We start from the raw sequence: 12,732 nt of genomic DNA on the forward strand, positions 1-12,732 counted from the left end.
GATGAGAAAATAGGCCATAGCTGGTATCTAATCTCTTTTTTATCTGGTATCTGAGGACATCAGGTTTAAACGTCAGGGCTGGGCCATGAGTTTTTCCTTTTACTTAGCTATGTCGGTGCCGGGCTATGTGACCCCCCCCCAAGAAAAAAGAAAGTTGCGTTTTTACTCTCTAAATATATATGTTTAGAGTTTTAATCAGGATCGCAAACCCTCCGTAAAATATGTACGAAAACATACTTTGCGAATATTGCACCAACCTTAAACTACCAGCTTGTACACAAAACGGTCACAATATGTAATGAAGTGCGAAACCTTGAATGGGTGAATGTTGGCCCAGTCGGATAAGAACGAAATTTAAACAACCTTATGTGTAGCCAAGTTTCACGGTTGCGCACTAAGTCCCAATTATCTTTCTTATTGAAACGAACTTTTATTATGTAAGACTTAGGGAATGGTTTCAACAGTGAGAAAGCGCAATACTCTCGATAATACCCAGAGCTTCCCAGTCAGCGCACGATAATTTTCCTAGCAAAAAGACCAAACCCTTTGAACCTAGGACTGTTATTAGGGCGTGATCGCGGGCACTCTCCACCTGGAGGTGGAGAATTTCGCCTCATCCCTCCTCTTGCACCATCAGGACTGCCACCAGTACTAGTGCAGAAGCCAAGAGCTGCTTAATCGTTTGGAAGAACACACAGCCCAAGGCCACAATTTCCTGATACAAGGTCCCCAAATACAAGCACCGTTTCCGCACCCCACAACTCGAACATCAGTGCAGTCTCGTGCTCGTCGATCTCGCAGTCCTAGATGACGCTGAGAAGGCACTGAGCGCAAGAAGTGTATTGGCGATCCTTCGGAACCCTTCTACTCTGTTGTGAAGGAGTATGGAGAAGTCGTCTCGCAGGAATCACCGACAGATCTATCCCCAGATCGAGGCGTGTATCATGCGACCTGACCTGGTTATCGAAACCAAATACTGCGGGACAAGGCATTTGTTGAACCCCTACTAAGATGACCGGCAGGAGTTGAATGATGTTCTGGATCAGGCTGTCCGGGCCACCCGGGAGAGTGCGCAGCTTTGTCAGTCGAGCCGGAAGATTCTTGCTCGACTCCAGATGGCGGAGCGGTCGGTTCGCAGTCGCTTTCAGCCGCGCGATTCGACCTCGGCTACGGATGGATCGATGTCTCGACGTGCGCGTCGAGACGGTGTCTTGAGACACGCTTCGAATCAGGAAGTTGAGTCGACTCTGGAATCGTAGCTGGGTGAAACTTCTTGAATCATCCGACGTAAAACGTCGGATGCAGACGTAATGACGTAGAAATGCCCAAATTAGAGGCGTCACGAATGACCTTGGATTACCGTAAACGGCCCAATAAAGCTCGGCGCGAAATTGTTCGTGCGAAGATTGCTAACAGCAGAGGCTCTGAATCCATCAGTCGACAGGAGCATTCATTTACGTGTCGCTAATGTGGCCGTGTGATTGCGGCCAGCCTTGTCAGCGCTCTCTTTGCTTGTCCACTGCGTCCTGCAGTGCGCTTCGAATTGAGCGGGTGACCGTTTGGCTTTGTAGTACAGACAACTGCAAAGTCGATTGGTCGCGCCGGTTGCTTCGGCGCAAGTGTGATTGAAGCAGCTTCGGGGCCGATCAGGCTACGGTTAGTCCAAGCTGTAAGAGAGGACGACGTGCTGCACGGTGTTGTCAAGATCTTCTTAGCCTGGGAGCGTGTCACTGCGCTAGCCGACGCGTCGTTGGGGATGCACTCGAGCTGGTGTATGTACCGGCTGACCCAGTACCGGTGTTGCCGCCGGGGACGCCGGAGCTGGAGTAGACGGCTTGTCGCCAGCTTCTTCCCCACCCAGAGTAAAGACACACGGCGCTGTAGGATGGCCCACGGAAAGTAGAGCGGAAGCACGCGGGTCAGCCAATGGAATTACAGCTGTTCAACACACGCTAAGTCGCGTGCTGATTAACCTACTTCTGAAAAGAGATCTACCTACTCATGTAATGGAGGGGTTCATTACAGCATATTCTGATCAAACGACGTGTCGTTATTTCTACGCAAGGAAGATCTGAGCGCGCTAACACCACAGCACATATCGGAGGTGAATATCGACAAGTTTACATACGAAATGCTCGAACCGGTGTGTCTTGACATTTTTGAGAAATAAGTTTAAACAATGCATGCTTCTTGCATCATTTTCTCTGAGTGCCGCTACTTTTTTTTCTTTCAAATACCACACTAATACCGATATTTTGGGGTGTAAAGTTTGTGAGTGCTTCTGCTTTGCAGTGTGGACCACTTTTTTTCTGCCTTAAAGAAACATTTCGTGGCTCGACATTATGTGAGCCATTCAATCATGACATTTCATATTTTTCAATGGCAGGTGCAGACGAACTATCGGTGTCAACGCTGTCGCTTGGTGACGAAGGTGTCCAGGTGGACGAAAAGCTAAATGCTGTGCGTCAGAGCGTGATCGCGGGTGATATGGAGCAATTCCTTGCCACCGCTGGTGATATCGGGGACAAATCCCCTCTCGTATACCTCATGGACTGGCTGCACACTTGGCAGCAGGAGTACGAGGCCTTTGTACACGTCCTAGGTGTACAGGAAGAAACAGAGGATGGACAGGAACCCACGGAGACGGAGAAGGACCTGGCCGAGATGGAGGCCGAGGCTGAACAGCTTATGAAGGGCTTCGGCAAGGTGGCAACGGCACTGCTGCAGCGTCTGGGCATCAAGAACCCGGACAGCGTGGTAGACCGTCACGGCTGGACGCTACTGATGCAGGCGGCTAACTCAGGACTCTTTGAGCTTACAGAAGAGCTGGTGGCTCGTAAGGCCGACGTGAATTACGGTGGCACAGCCAAGGACGCCTCCAATCCGCTGTACTTGGCTGTCGAGTCGGAACACACGGCTGTGGCCTTACTATTGCTTAAGAACGGTGCCATTGAGTCAGCTACTAAGCTAGTAACGACTCCTTCAGTAGGTGCAGAAATTGGTGACGACGATGACGATGAAGAGGACGATGACTGCGCGTTGTTCCAGGCCTGTCGCTTCGGCCACTTGAGTGTGATCAAGGAGATGCTGGCACTTGATGTAGACGTCAACTTCGCACTCCCTTCAACAGGGGATCGCGCTCTGCACGTAGCTGTTATGTTCGAGATGCAAGAGGTTGTGGAACTTCTCGCTAGAAGTGTCAAGATTGACTTAAGCGCCCTGAACGAGAGTGGACAGACGTGTCTTTTCGGCTGCTCTGGCGTTGAGATCGTCAAGATGCTCGTTGCCAAGGGTGTGGACCCCAATATTAAGGATGTCGACGGCGAGACGGCGCTATCTATGGCACAGGCGCTTGGTGACGATGAAGTGTCCGAGTACTTGGAGACGGTGACTCAGTAGTTTTGTTCATTTTTTTTCTTTTTTCAAGCAATTATTGCTGTTAACACAAATGTCAAAGATAGACTTTTTTTCTTCAAGACAACTATCACTCGAGTCTAAGCTCCCAGCATCATCATAACAGGCTGACACAGAGTGGGCTCCAGGTGTTCTGGGAGCAGATGTTCACTGTTGTAATCGTCCAAGAGATGCATGAGTTTTTCCCCTTTGACGAATTTCCTGTTCATGAGACTTCAAAAACGTGCTGTCTCCGTGAGCTTGCAGCGCCAAATACAGTGACAGCCACGTCTCGCAAGCTGTTCCAACGCATTCAATCGGCTTCACACCTTCCTCGTCTAGCAGTGCGAGAAATTCAGGAAACATCGACTGCTTCTCGAACAAATTTTCACCAAAAATTTCCAGCAGCTTGAGCTTCCGAGCACCACGCGCTCATGAGAATGAACACAAACGCGCACTTTGCACACTTACAGCACCACTTGTCGCCACCAGGAGCTTCATTGCAGCTCAAAAAAACGGCAACGAAATTCTAAGAGCTCTGCAACGAGCGACGCGCAAATGCGCGAGCAATTTGGACCTCCCACAGATGTTGCAGTGCCGAAAAGTAGTGCAGATCTTGCACCAAATACTTGCGGATATACGCGTGAGCTCGTGTCTCAAACTCAAAGCTCTTGTCGTACTGGTGGTTGACTGCTCGGCCCTCATGTATGACGTTGTTGCCGTAATTGGCACTACACTCGTTGCCCACCGCAACGTGGGTGAAGTCGCCCAAAATGGCTGCGAGGACACTGTCAAAAGCCACCAGAGCTGCCCACGGATGACCTGCCGGTTGGTATCGCGTGCCGGCAACTTTCCTTCCCCACGTCTTGTCATCCATGTCGTGCTCGAAGCGGATTGCAGAAGTACCGGTACGATTCTGCGTCATCTCCACAATCTCCTTGAACCGCCAGCTGCGCTCAAACTCCTGTGGACGATCGCCCACATGCAGCCACGCACAGGGCGTTTCACTCGAAGACAGCAACTGATACACCACAAGTGAATCCTTGCCACCGCCCCTAAAATAAAACAATAGAGTCACAAAGTCAGTCACTAAATTCGACGATTATCAGCAAGTCACTTACAGTGGGACGAGAACTTTAGTCTTGCCGTGTTGTTCTAGTTTCCTGTCCGGCAGCACTGGAAGAGCTTCACAAGCTGGTGCATCTACAATAATATGCAGACGATCGCGATCTAACCCGTGTAGATACAGATACTCGCTCAGCACATTCTGGTAGAACTCCTCCCAGAAGTGCACCTGTCATAACGTTGCACTACTGTATCAACATTGAATCGTAGGAGTTAACTTGCGGTCGTCTTCGTACCTGCTCCGAATCGAGATATCCCGCCTCGATCCGAATGTACTTGCAGTTGTAGCCCATCCAGAACCACGGCAAGATGCAGAGACCAATGTGCAACAACGCATTGCGCACAACTGGCGTCTCATCTACATGGTGGAACGACCCTGTCAAGTTCATCGTGGCTTGGAAGCGACGGTCACCGCAGAAATGGAACTGGAACGCTGCAAGACGCGACTTGGCGTCAAATTGGATACGCATAAAGGTAAGAAAGGGCTCGACCTGCTCCAGCAGCGCCAAGCCCAGCTCCGTATCATCATGTTAGCAATCTTCGTAGTGGGAAGAATTGTGGGCTGGAGACGACGTGTACGGGGCCATGGGCAGCTCTTGCCGAGAATCTCAGAAAATGTGAGGCGGAGACAGAAATTTAGCATGGCTACATTTACAACTCATCAGATCTGTTAAACAGGATCAAGGTGGCTACATTGAATTGCATGTTGCTGTTTGCGAGTCCAGTAGTCATGCAACACTTGCACCCTTACACCAAGTTCTCGATTCTCGTCGATTAGATGTCGTATTTGCCGCTTTCGCTCTAAAAGCATCGAGTTGTCCGTAATTCGCGCCTCGGCGGCTTTCACAGCATCTGCAAGCTCAGACCGAGCTGCCTGTAGTCTCACTACCTCCAATGTAGCTCGATTTACACTCTCCTACAAGGATACAACACCGGTTACGTAAATGCAATGTACAGACAAGAACAATCCAAGTCGAATTAAACAATGAACGCACCTGAGCGGTCTGCATTTCTTCATGAGACTTGGCCAACCGGGCTTTGCTCTCATCGTACAGCCGTCGAGCTCGCAAGAATTGTTTGTTCAGCATCTTCTCGTATCTTTCTAACTGTTCTGTCTCCTTCTGTCGAGTCTGGTAATTTGTAAAATTCATTTTTGAGTCTACAGTGGGTATGCACTTGCAGCCACTACGGAACCTACCGCTTGTATCTGGGCGATTTCATGCTGCACGTCTTCCTCACCCTCAACTATCAATCCAGCTTGCGACTGGACATGGTCTAGCCGTACGCGCCAAGAGCTTACAGTCGGATGTCGCTGTAGTTTATCCTGTAGAACTGCGTGTAACTTTGGGAGCATCCGTCGTCGCTCGAGTTCCCATGCTACCGGGTCAATATCGCTGTGGATCATGCCGTTCTCTCTATCTTCATCCGTCATTACAGAGTACTGAGTCTCTTCTCTAACTACCACCCATCGTGAAAATGCATCGTCATCTTCTAACGCCAGAGAGGTCGTTGACTCGCCGACATTGTCATTTTGCTGTCCGTCATCTGTCACATCCAGTTCGTCACACGATTCCAACGTTTCAATCGGCTCTCTCGGGTATTCTGGTGGTGTAGTGCAATACATCTCACCACTTATAACAGCAGCAGTAAGAGCATCTAACAGCTCACATACTTCGCTTCCAACACCACTGGTTAGTGCAGGTGCGCTGAGTTGTGCAACAGCGAATACTCCTGCTCTCTCGGCTGACAAAAGGATCTTCTGGGCAGCTACAATAGGGGACTTGTCATTCTGGTCATCGCTTGTAGGGACTTCTCCGCCTAAGAGCGATAATAGCCAATATGATAATGTACACATATCTTCAAAACGTGATTGGGGAAGGACTTTGGGGAGGGTCCGGAGATCCGAAGCGAAATGTGTGGGAGATATCCGCTTTTTGAGGACTTTTTCGTATCTCAAGATCTTCAATTTCTCGAAAAGAAGCTCCATCCGAGCCTCGACATGTCTTCTTTTGATTGTCTCTTCTGTTGCTCCATTGCTGCCGTCTCCTTGTGAGGATGGAGGACGTGATTGTGGCGGGGTCTCTTGCTGTTGATCGGAAGAAGAAGGACGCGATGGAGTTTCGCTTTCGGGTGTGGATTTGCTCCTACTATTCCGTGAGCGAGATGAGCGCGTCTCTAAATCCTTATTAGTAGCGTCATTATTACTTTGGGAGGCAGCCTGGTGCTTTCGCTTCCGGTCCTGTAAAATCGCACTAGATGGTCGCGTTCGACAAAAATCCCACACTTCCTGTACACTCGGTCGGTCAGACGATGTGAGCGAGATCATTCGTCGTACAATTCCGCGTAGATGTTCACTATAGACCGCTGGAATTTCCTCATAGTAGCCTTTATTAATTTTCTGAAACAACCCCACGAGGTTCAACCCTTCCGATTTAAAAGGCGATCGCAGCATTGCTAGCTCGTATAAAATACACCCCATCGACCACACGTCACTTTTCCAATCGTAACTTTCTCCACGCAAAACTTCAGGTGACATATACAGCGGCGTCCCCACTTTCGACCTAGCCTCCATCGTATTCTCGCTTAAATATCGACCCAACCCAAGATCGCCAACTTTCACTACTCCTTTCAGTGTTAAGAAAATATTTGCTGGTTTTAAGTCGCGGTGCATTATTCGGTTCTGGTGCAAGTACAGTATCGCACTGCAGAGTTGTGTAAAGTATCTCCATATTGTGCGTTCATCAAAGCGCACCCCTTTCTCATTGGCCTTGCGGATCTGTCGCTTAAGATCGCCTGCTTCTGCCCACTCAAACGCAATGTACAGCTCATTATTCTGGACAAATGCATCCAGGTACTGAATGACGTTCGGGTGGCTGACCGACTGCACCAGACGCACCTACAGAGTCGAATACCGCAGTACAACAGCATCGACACATTGTGAGGAAATGCGCCTGCAGCTGATTGCAATTGCAGCACTGCTACACGCACCTCTTTCAGCGTTTTTTCGCGCGCTTTGAGGTTCATCATGTCGAAAATGGCGATCTTCTTGAGTGCCACCGCCTGACCATCATGCCGTCGCTTGGCTTTAAACACCACAGAGAATTTTCCTTTCCCAATAGGTTTCAGCACTTCGTAGTCGTCTAGCTGCCCTCCATCAGCGAACAGCGCGCGCTGCTCGTCGGACAGCGATTCCATTCAAGCGAGGATGCTCAAGAGTCAGCAATGGTACAGTCTGCAACCTTTGAAGGTGTATTTGCTTGGTCTTTTTCAACCAATTGAAAAGGGTCAAAAAGTTGATTATTCACCAATGAGAATTAGCCACAATCTGACACACTGAATCAGCAAGGTTTTTAGTTTAGAGACGAACAAGCAGGGGCTGCCATTGTGTAGAACCACTGAGTCAGTCTCGCCACCTCAACACGCAACCAGACAACGAGCCAAGACACCGGCAAGACTTAGTTACCACTCTGTTTAGGAACACTTGAGTGGTCTGTGAGCACTGAATCCACCAACTTTTGACTTTCCTGGATCGATCGACTGCACGGGTGGTCGACGACATCAACTGGTGCAGTAGTGACGCCAACTCGAGTCTTCCCCCCTACGAACCAACCCAAAAGACTACTGCAATTTGGAACTACCTGGTATCGGTAGGTAAGACTGTGGACACTACCAAAAAAGCAGTGGTCTCACTCTTCTTAGTCTGTCAAGTTTTACTAAATTTGTTATATTGTTAGACAAGACAGACAGACAGACAGTCGACACCACAAACTCTCCCATTCGTGCTATTTACTTACGAACCCATCTTACTGATTCAACGTGAGAACAATGCCTCGACCTCGCAAGAAAGCTCGCTCGTCATCGGAGAGTGACGACGAATATGCGCCGCCGGCTTCAGCTCGTCGCCCATCAATGTACGATACATATCCTACATGAAGATACCTCACTTTTTCTCGATGGTCGAGAAAGAAATCACAAAGTGTAGAACTCCGTCATTCATGGTATTACTCAATGTTCTGCAGTACTGTGAAACCACGCGAGCAACGTGATCGTCGTGCTCCAGCGGCGTTCACACCAACTGTCGATACGCCAACGCGGAAACCTCGGAAGCCCAAGGAATCGGGTCTGGAGACAGACGACAATGCCACTCCGGCTCCTAGTCCTGTTCGTCCGGAACACAAGCGACTGGAGAACAAGATCAAGTCGCAGGTTAGTCCCAGGGAACCTCGTATCCAGAGCACAACGGTGACTAATGTGTATCCATATTCAGGCACATCGATTGCGGTATCCTTTGGCGTTCATTGATGCCTACGAAGGTGAAGGCTGGAATAAGTCAAGCCTTGACAAGCTCAAACCTAGCAAGGAACTCGACGCAGAGCGCCGCAAGATAGAGAAAGGAAAACGTGCGCTTATTGACGGTCTGCAAGAGTTAACGGCGTTGTACGCGAACGAACCCCAAGTGCCACCCATGGCTGTGTTCGAAGACGTGCATTGTTCTCGCTGTGGGAGCACCGACGTCGAGCTAGACAACGACATTCTGCTCTGCGACAGTGTTGGCTGTCATCGCGCCTATCATCAAAAATGTCAGACGCCGGTTGTGCTGACTGCTAAGATCCCGGCAGGGGAAGAGCCTTGGTTCTGTGAAGTGTGTCTAGCCGTCTTTGAGTGTCTCAAATCGATCAACTCGGTGTTTGGGACGACGTACGAGAACGTCGACGACTTGTTCCCGGAGCTCATTCAGGCTAAAGAAGCGACAAAGGATGCCAGTAGCTCTGCTCAGTCGGAAGAGGAGACGACTAGTGCAACTACCCCTGATGAAGATGACGAAGAAGAGAACGACGAAGACTTCGTTTTAAACGAAGAAAGTGACGAAGACGAAGATGAAGATGAGGAGAATGAGAAAGAGAAAAAGACAGAACAAGCAGGCGATGAAGTAGAAATGGCTGAAGAGGTCCCCGAGAGCGCTCAAGACTTGCTTTATCTCAGCAAAGACGACGTTATCGACGTGGACCAGTACGTTATACCAAGCGATTAGAACCCGCTGACTGGTGTCTGACTCATTATTTGCTCACTTAACAGTCGATCGTCGCGGTCTAAGAGTGCGATTCTACCACCCAAGCCCGCTCAGACGAAGGTGAGTCTCATCGGTGAGCCTGCAGCCAAGATCGACCCCAAGACTGGTGAAGTGATTCTCGGCGTCGTTGCAGCACTGGAGCCGCCATCTCAAGGGAGATATTCGCGCTGGCGCATTGACTACCGCGATGATAGCTCGGAACTTCTGACACGCAGCAAGACTCAGGCTGCCATCAACCGTGCTGCTGTTGAGGACAGTGATGATGAAGACGGCGGTGACTCGGAGGCGCTCATCGTCCGCGGCAAACGCAAACGCAACGAAGTGGACTATCGCCAACTGAACGAGTTGATGTTCGCGGGTAAGGATGAAGACAGTGAAGAAGACGAGACGTTCGAGGTTAAAGAAGGAAGTGAAGAGGAACCTGACGAAGAAGAGGAGAATGAGGACGACGAAGAAAACGAGGCTGAAGGTAAAGCAGAGTCGGTTGAAAGCGTGTCGGATCAATCATCGCCAACTACCGTGACTGCATCCCACGCCGCAGTATCGCAGCCATCGGACGGAAAGCACCAGTCTGTCGACTATCACTCGATGCATGAAGCTCTGCTCCATTAGAGCATTCACGCCTTCTCGCGCTTTGTGCGTCCAAAATCTCACCGAGCAGAACTTTAGATGCCGCGATCATAGATTCTTCAAAAAATACAGGGTTCGCTTTGCGCTTTGAGGCTGTTAATACATGGGGAATGTTGGGTCCACTCCGCCATCCTTCGCGTATTCGGTGTATCCTCCATCTACGTTGAATACGTTTTGGATACCGTCACCAACCAGCCATTTTGTCACCTTCACAGAGTCCACGCCACGTCGGCAGATCACAAAAGTCCGTTTCGATATCTCCTCGGCAGCACCATTCGTTGGCACACCATGCAAATTCGTGATAACTTGGATAGGATTTTGCTTCATGAGCTGGGCGGTCGGAATGTTCACAGCCTCGGGGAAGTGCACCATCTCGAATTGAATATGTGCGCGCGTATCCAATAGAGCATAGCTCTTTTGAATACCGTTCCTCTCCTCCTCTTCTGTTGCAGTTAATGCAGCTTTGCGTATATTAGCAAATTCTGCAGCACTAACGCGGAAGTGTGGGTCGAGATCATCACTACCTGCGGTTCCATCCGAGCAACTGCCTTCGACTTGTAGCGAGGGGCTTGTAGAGACTACGTCTTGCTTTTCAGGCTCAGAAGCTTGTCCTCCACAGGACGGACAATCTGGATTCCGCTTTTTGCCAATTTTTAGGCGCCGGAACTGTCCGTCGTACGCGTCGTAAAAGCACTGTACACCGACAAGAGGTTCTCCGATCCCGGTGATGATCTTGACCGTCTCCATAGCCTGCAGGCAGCCGATTACGCCGGGCACAACACCGACAACACCGTTTTCCGCACAGCTCATAGCAACTCGTGGTGGCGTCGGATACAAACATCGATAACATCCAGTAGCGTTCGCATCGTCCTTATAAGTGAACACCGTCACCTGTCCCTCCAGGCCCAAAGCGCTGCCAGACACCAATGGTTTATGCAGTCGAGCACACACGTCGTTAGCAAGATATCGAGTGCCGACATTATCTGAGGCATCAACTACCACGTCGTAGTCCCCGACAAGTTTAAACGCGTTCGTAGGAGTAAACCCTGTCGGATAGACCACACATTTCAGCAAAGGGTTTAGCTCTTGCAATCTTCTCTTGGCCGATTCCACTTTCTTTTCTCGCTTTCTCGCCCCCTGTTCATCGTGCAGTATTTGACGATGCAGGTTGCTTCGGTCGACGGTATCATCATCCACAATAGCCAACGTGCCCACACCCATGGCAGCCAGATACATCGATGCAGGCGACCCGAGGCCTCCGACGCCAATCATCAGGACTCGCGCTGAGCGCAGCGTAAGTTGCGCCTTGAACCCGAATGCTTTGACTAGCATCTGTCGTCCATAGCGCTGCAGCTCTACCCTCGAAAAGGGTGAATACGTCAGAGTATCCGATAACTCCTCCCCATTGTCGCCCTGTTGGTCTTCTGCAGGCACCTTTTCCGGGCTCTGGAACGCTTCCAGCTGATATTGCAGCTGAGCATTCTGCGCCCGGAGCTCTGCCAGTTTATGCTCTAAGTCCAAGCAGCGGGAGCACGTCATCGTGGAAGTCCTTGACCAGCGTTGTTGAGGATTTTTGGGTGTTGGTTTAACCCAACGCCAACATTATAAAGTTTTTTATTTTTCACTAGATGTGACTTTTTTTTTTTGTTAAAAGAAGTCATCTCGTTAAAAAAAAGCACAAAAATGCTTACTTTTTTTTAAGTTAACTTTTTATTTCTTACGAAAAAATAAAAATACATCTTGTGTAATTACTAATTAAAAAACGAAACCGTTGGAGGCCATGATTATTTACATGGAACTATACATGTTATAATCCTGTACATGTCCAGGATTGCAAAATAAAATTCTTTTCAAACTCGCTATTTCCGATCATAATAAATTCGGAAGGTTTCATATTTGTTTCTGCCGTTTGCCGGTCAGATGTCGAGGGACGCCGGCGATGCTGTTCCGCAAGACGCGGACGTCGCGCCTGCGCAGGAAGGCTTGCGTGAAGAATCTCCTCTGTGTGGAGTGTATGCGGTCGCGAACGCGCAAGTTATTGCGGAGTCTGGAGGTGAGAAGTGCCGGAGAAGCGCTGGAGTTGACGCGAAAGGGACTGTAGAGCCCGGAGGAAGCCTTATCAGCCAGACACAGGACCCCGGAAGCACTATCATGAATGTAAAGGCGGGCGCCCACATGGATGTAGAAGATGAGCGAAATACGGAGGCTGTGCGGTCTTCAGAAACGGATGGTTATAGTGAAAAACCTGGAAGCCAGAGCACCGACGCTGCGAGTGTGCCCGTGAACCCGCCGGTCAAATACCACGCTAATTGGGAATCGTGGCAGAACTACTTCGTCGACTACTGCCGACGTTCGATGCAAGTCATCCCCGTGAAGGAGACGATGTCTTGCGCTGAAAGGAACAAGCGTCTAAAGAAGACGAAGAAAGGTGTGGATGACGATCAGCTGGTCCCGAATGAGTTTGACCCGTATCAACGCACGTACATCTGTACGTACGGCTGGAAAAAGAGAAA

The 12,732-nt window shown here is 49.8% G+C and overlaps 4 protein-coding genes across 4 annotated transcripts; 2 read left to right on the forward strand and 2 right to left on the reverse strand.

The window, feature by feature from the left end:
• Positions 1-2,379: 2,379 nt before the first annotated feature.
• PITG_00424 (uncharacterized protein) lies at positions 2,380-3,399 on the forward strand (the record flags this gene model as incomplete). The annotated part of the gene is made up of 1 exon (XM_002908981.1): positions 2,380-3,399. The coding sequence occupies one exon, from the start codon at positions 2,380-2,382 to the stop codon at positions 3,397-3,399; it is 1,020 nt and encodes a 339-aa protein (XP_002909027.1).
• A 485-nt stretch (positions 3,400-3,884) lies between these two features.
• On the reverse strand, positions 3,885-5,950 carry PITG_00425 (uncharacterized protein; the record flags this gene model as incomplete). Its single annotated transcript, XM_002908982.1, has 5 exons — positions 3,885-4,448; positions 4,515-4,687; positions 4,755-5,009; positions 5,514-5,648; positions 5,717-5,950. The coding sequence occupies 5 exons, from the start codon at positions 5,948-5,950 to the stop codon at positions 3,923-3,925; spliced, it is 1,323 nt and encodes a 440-aa protein (XP_002909028.1).
• Positions 5,951-7,915: 1,965 nt separating this feature from the next.
• Positions 7,916-10,201, forward strand: PITG_00426 (uncharacterized protein; the record flags this gene model as incomplete). Its single annotated transcript, XM_002908983.1, has 5 exons — positions 7,916-8,169; positions 8,253-8,429; positions 8,538-8,724; positions 8,786-9,528; positions 9,595-10,201. 4 exons carry the CDS (start codon positions 8,344-8,346, stop codon positions 10,199-10,201), a joined length of 1,623 nt encoding a protein of 540 aa, XP_002909029.1.
• A 596-nt stretch (positions 10,202-10,797) lies between these two features.
• Positions 10,798-11,758, reverse strand: PITG_00427 (molybdenum cofactor synthesis protein, putative; the record flags this gene model as incomplete). Its single annotated transcript, XM_002908984.1, has 2 exons — positions 10,798-10,858; positions 10,899-11,758. The coding sequence occupies 2 exons, from the start codon at positions 11,756-11,758 to the stop codon at positions 10,798-10,800; spliced, it is 921 nt and encodes a 306-aa protein (XP_002909030.1).
• Positions 11,759-12,732: the final 974 nt, after the last annotated feature.

This window comes from Phytophthora infestans, genomic scaffold (assembly GCF_000142945.1).
Source record: "Phytophthora infestans T30-4 supercont1.1 genomic scaffold, whole genome shotgun sequence".
In the NCBI taxonomy this organism is placed as follows: domain Eukaryota; phylum Oomycota; class Peronosporomycetes; order Peronosporales; family Peronosporaceae; genus Phytophthora; species Phytophthora infestans.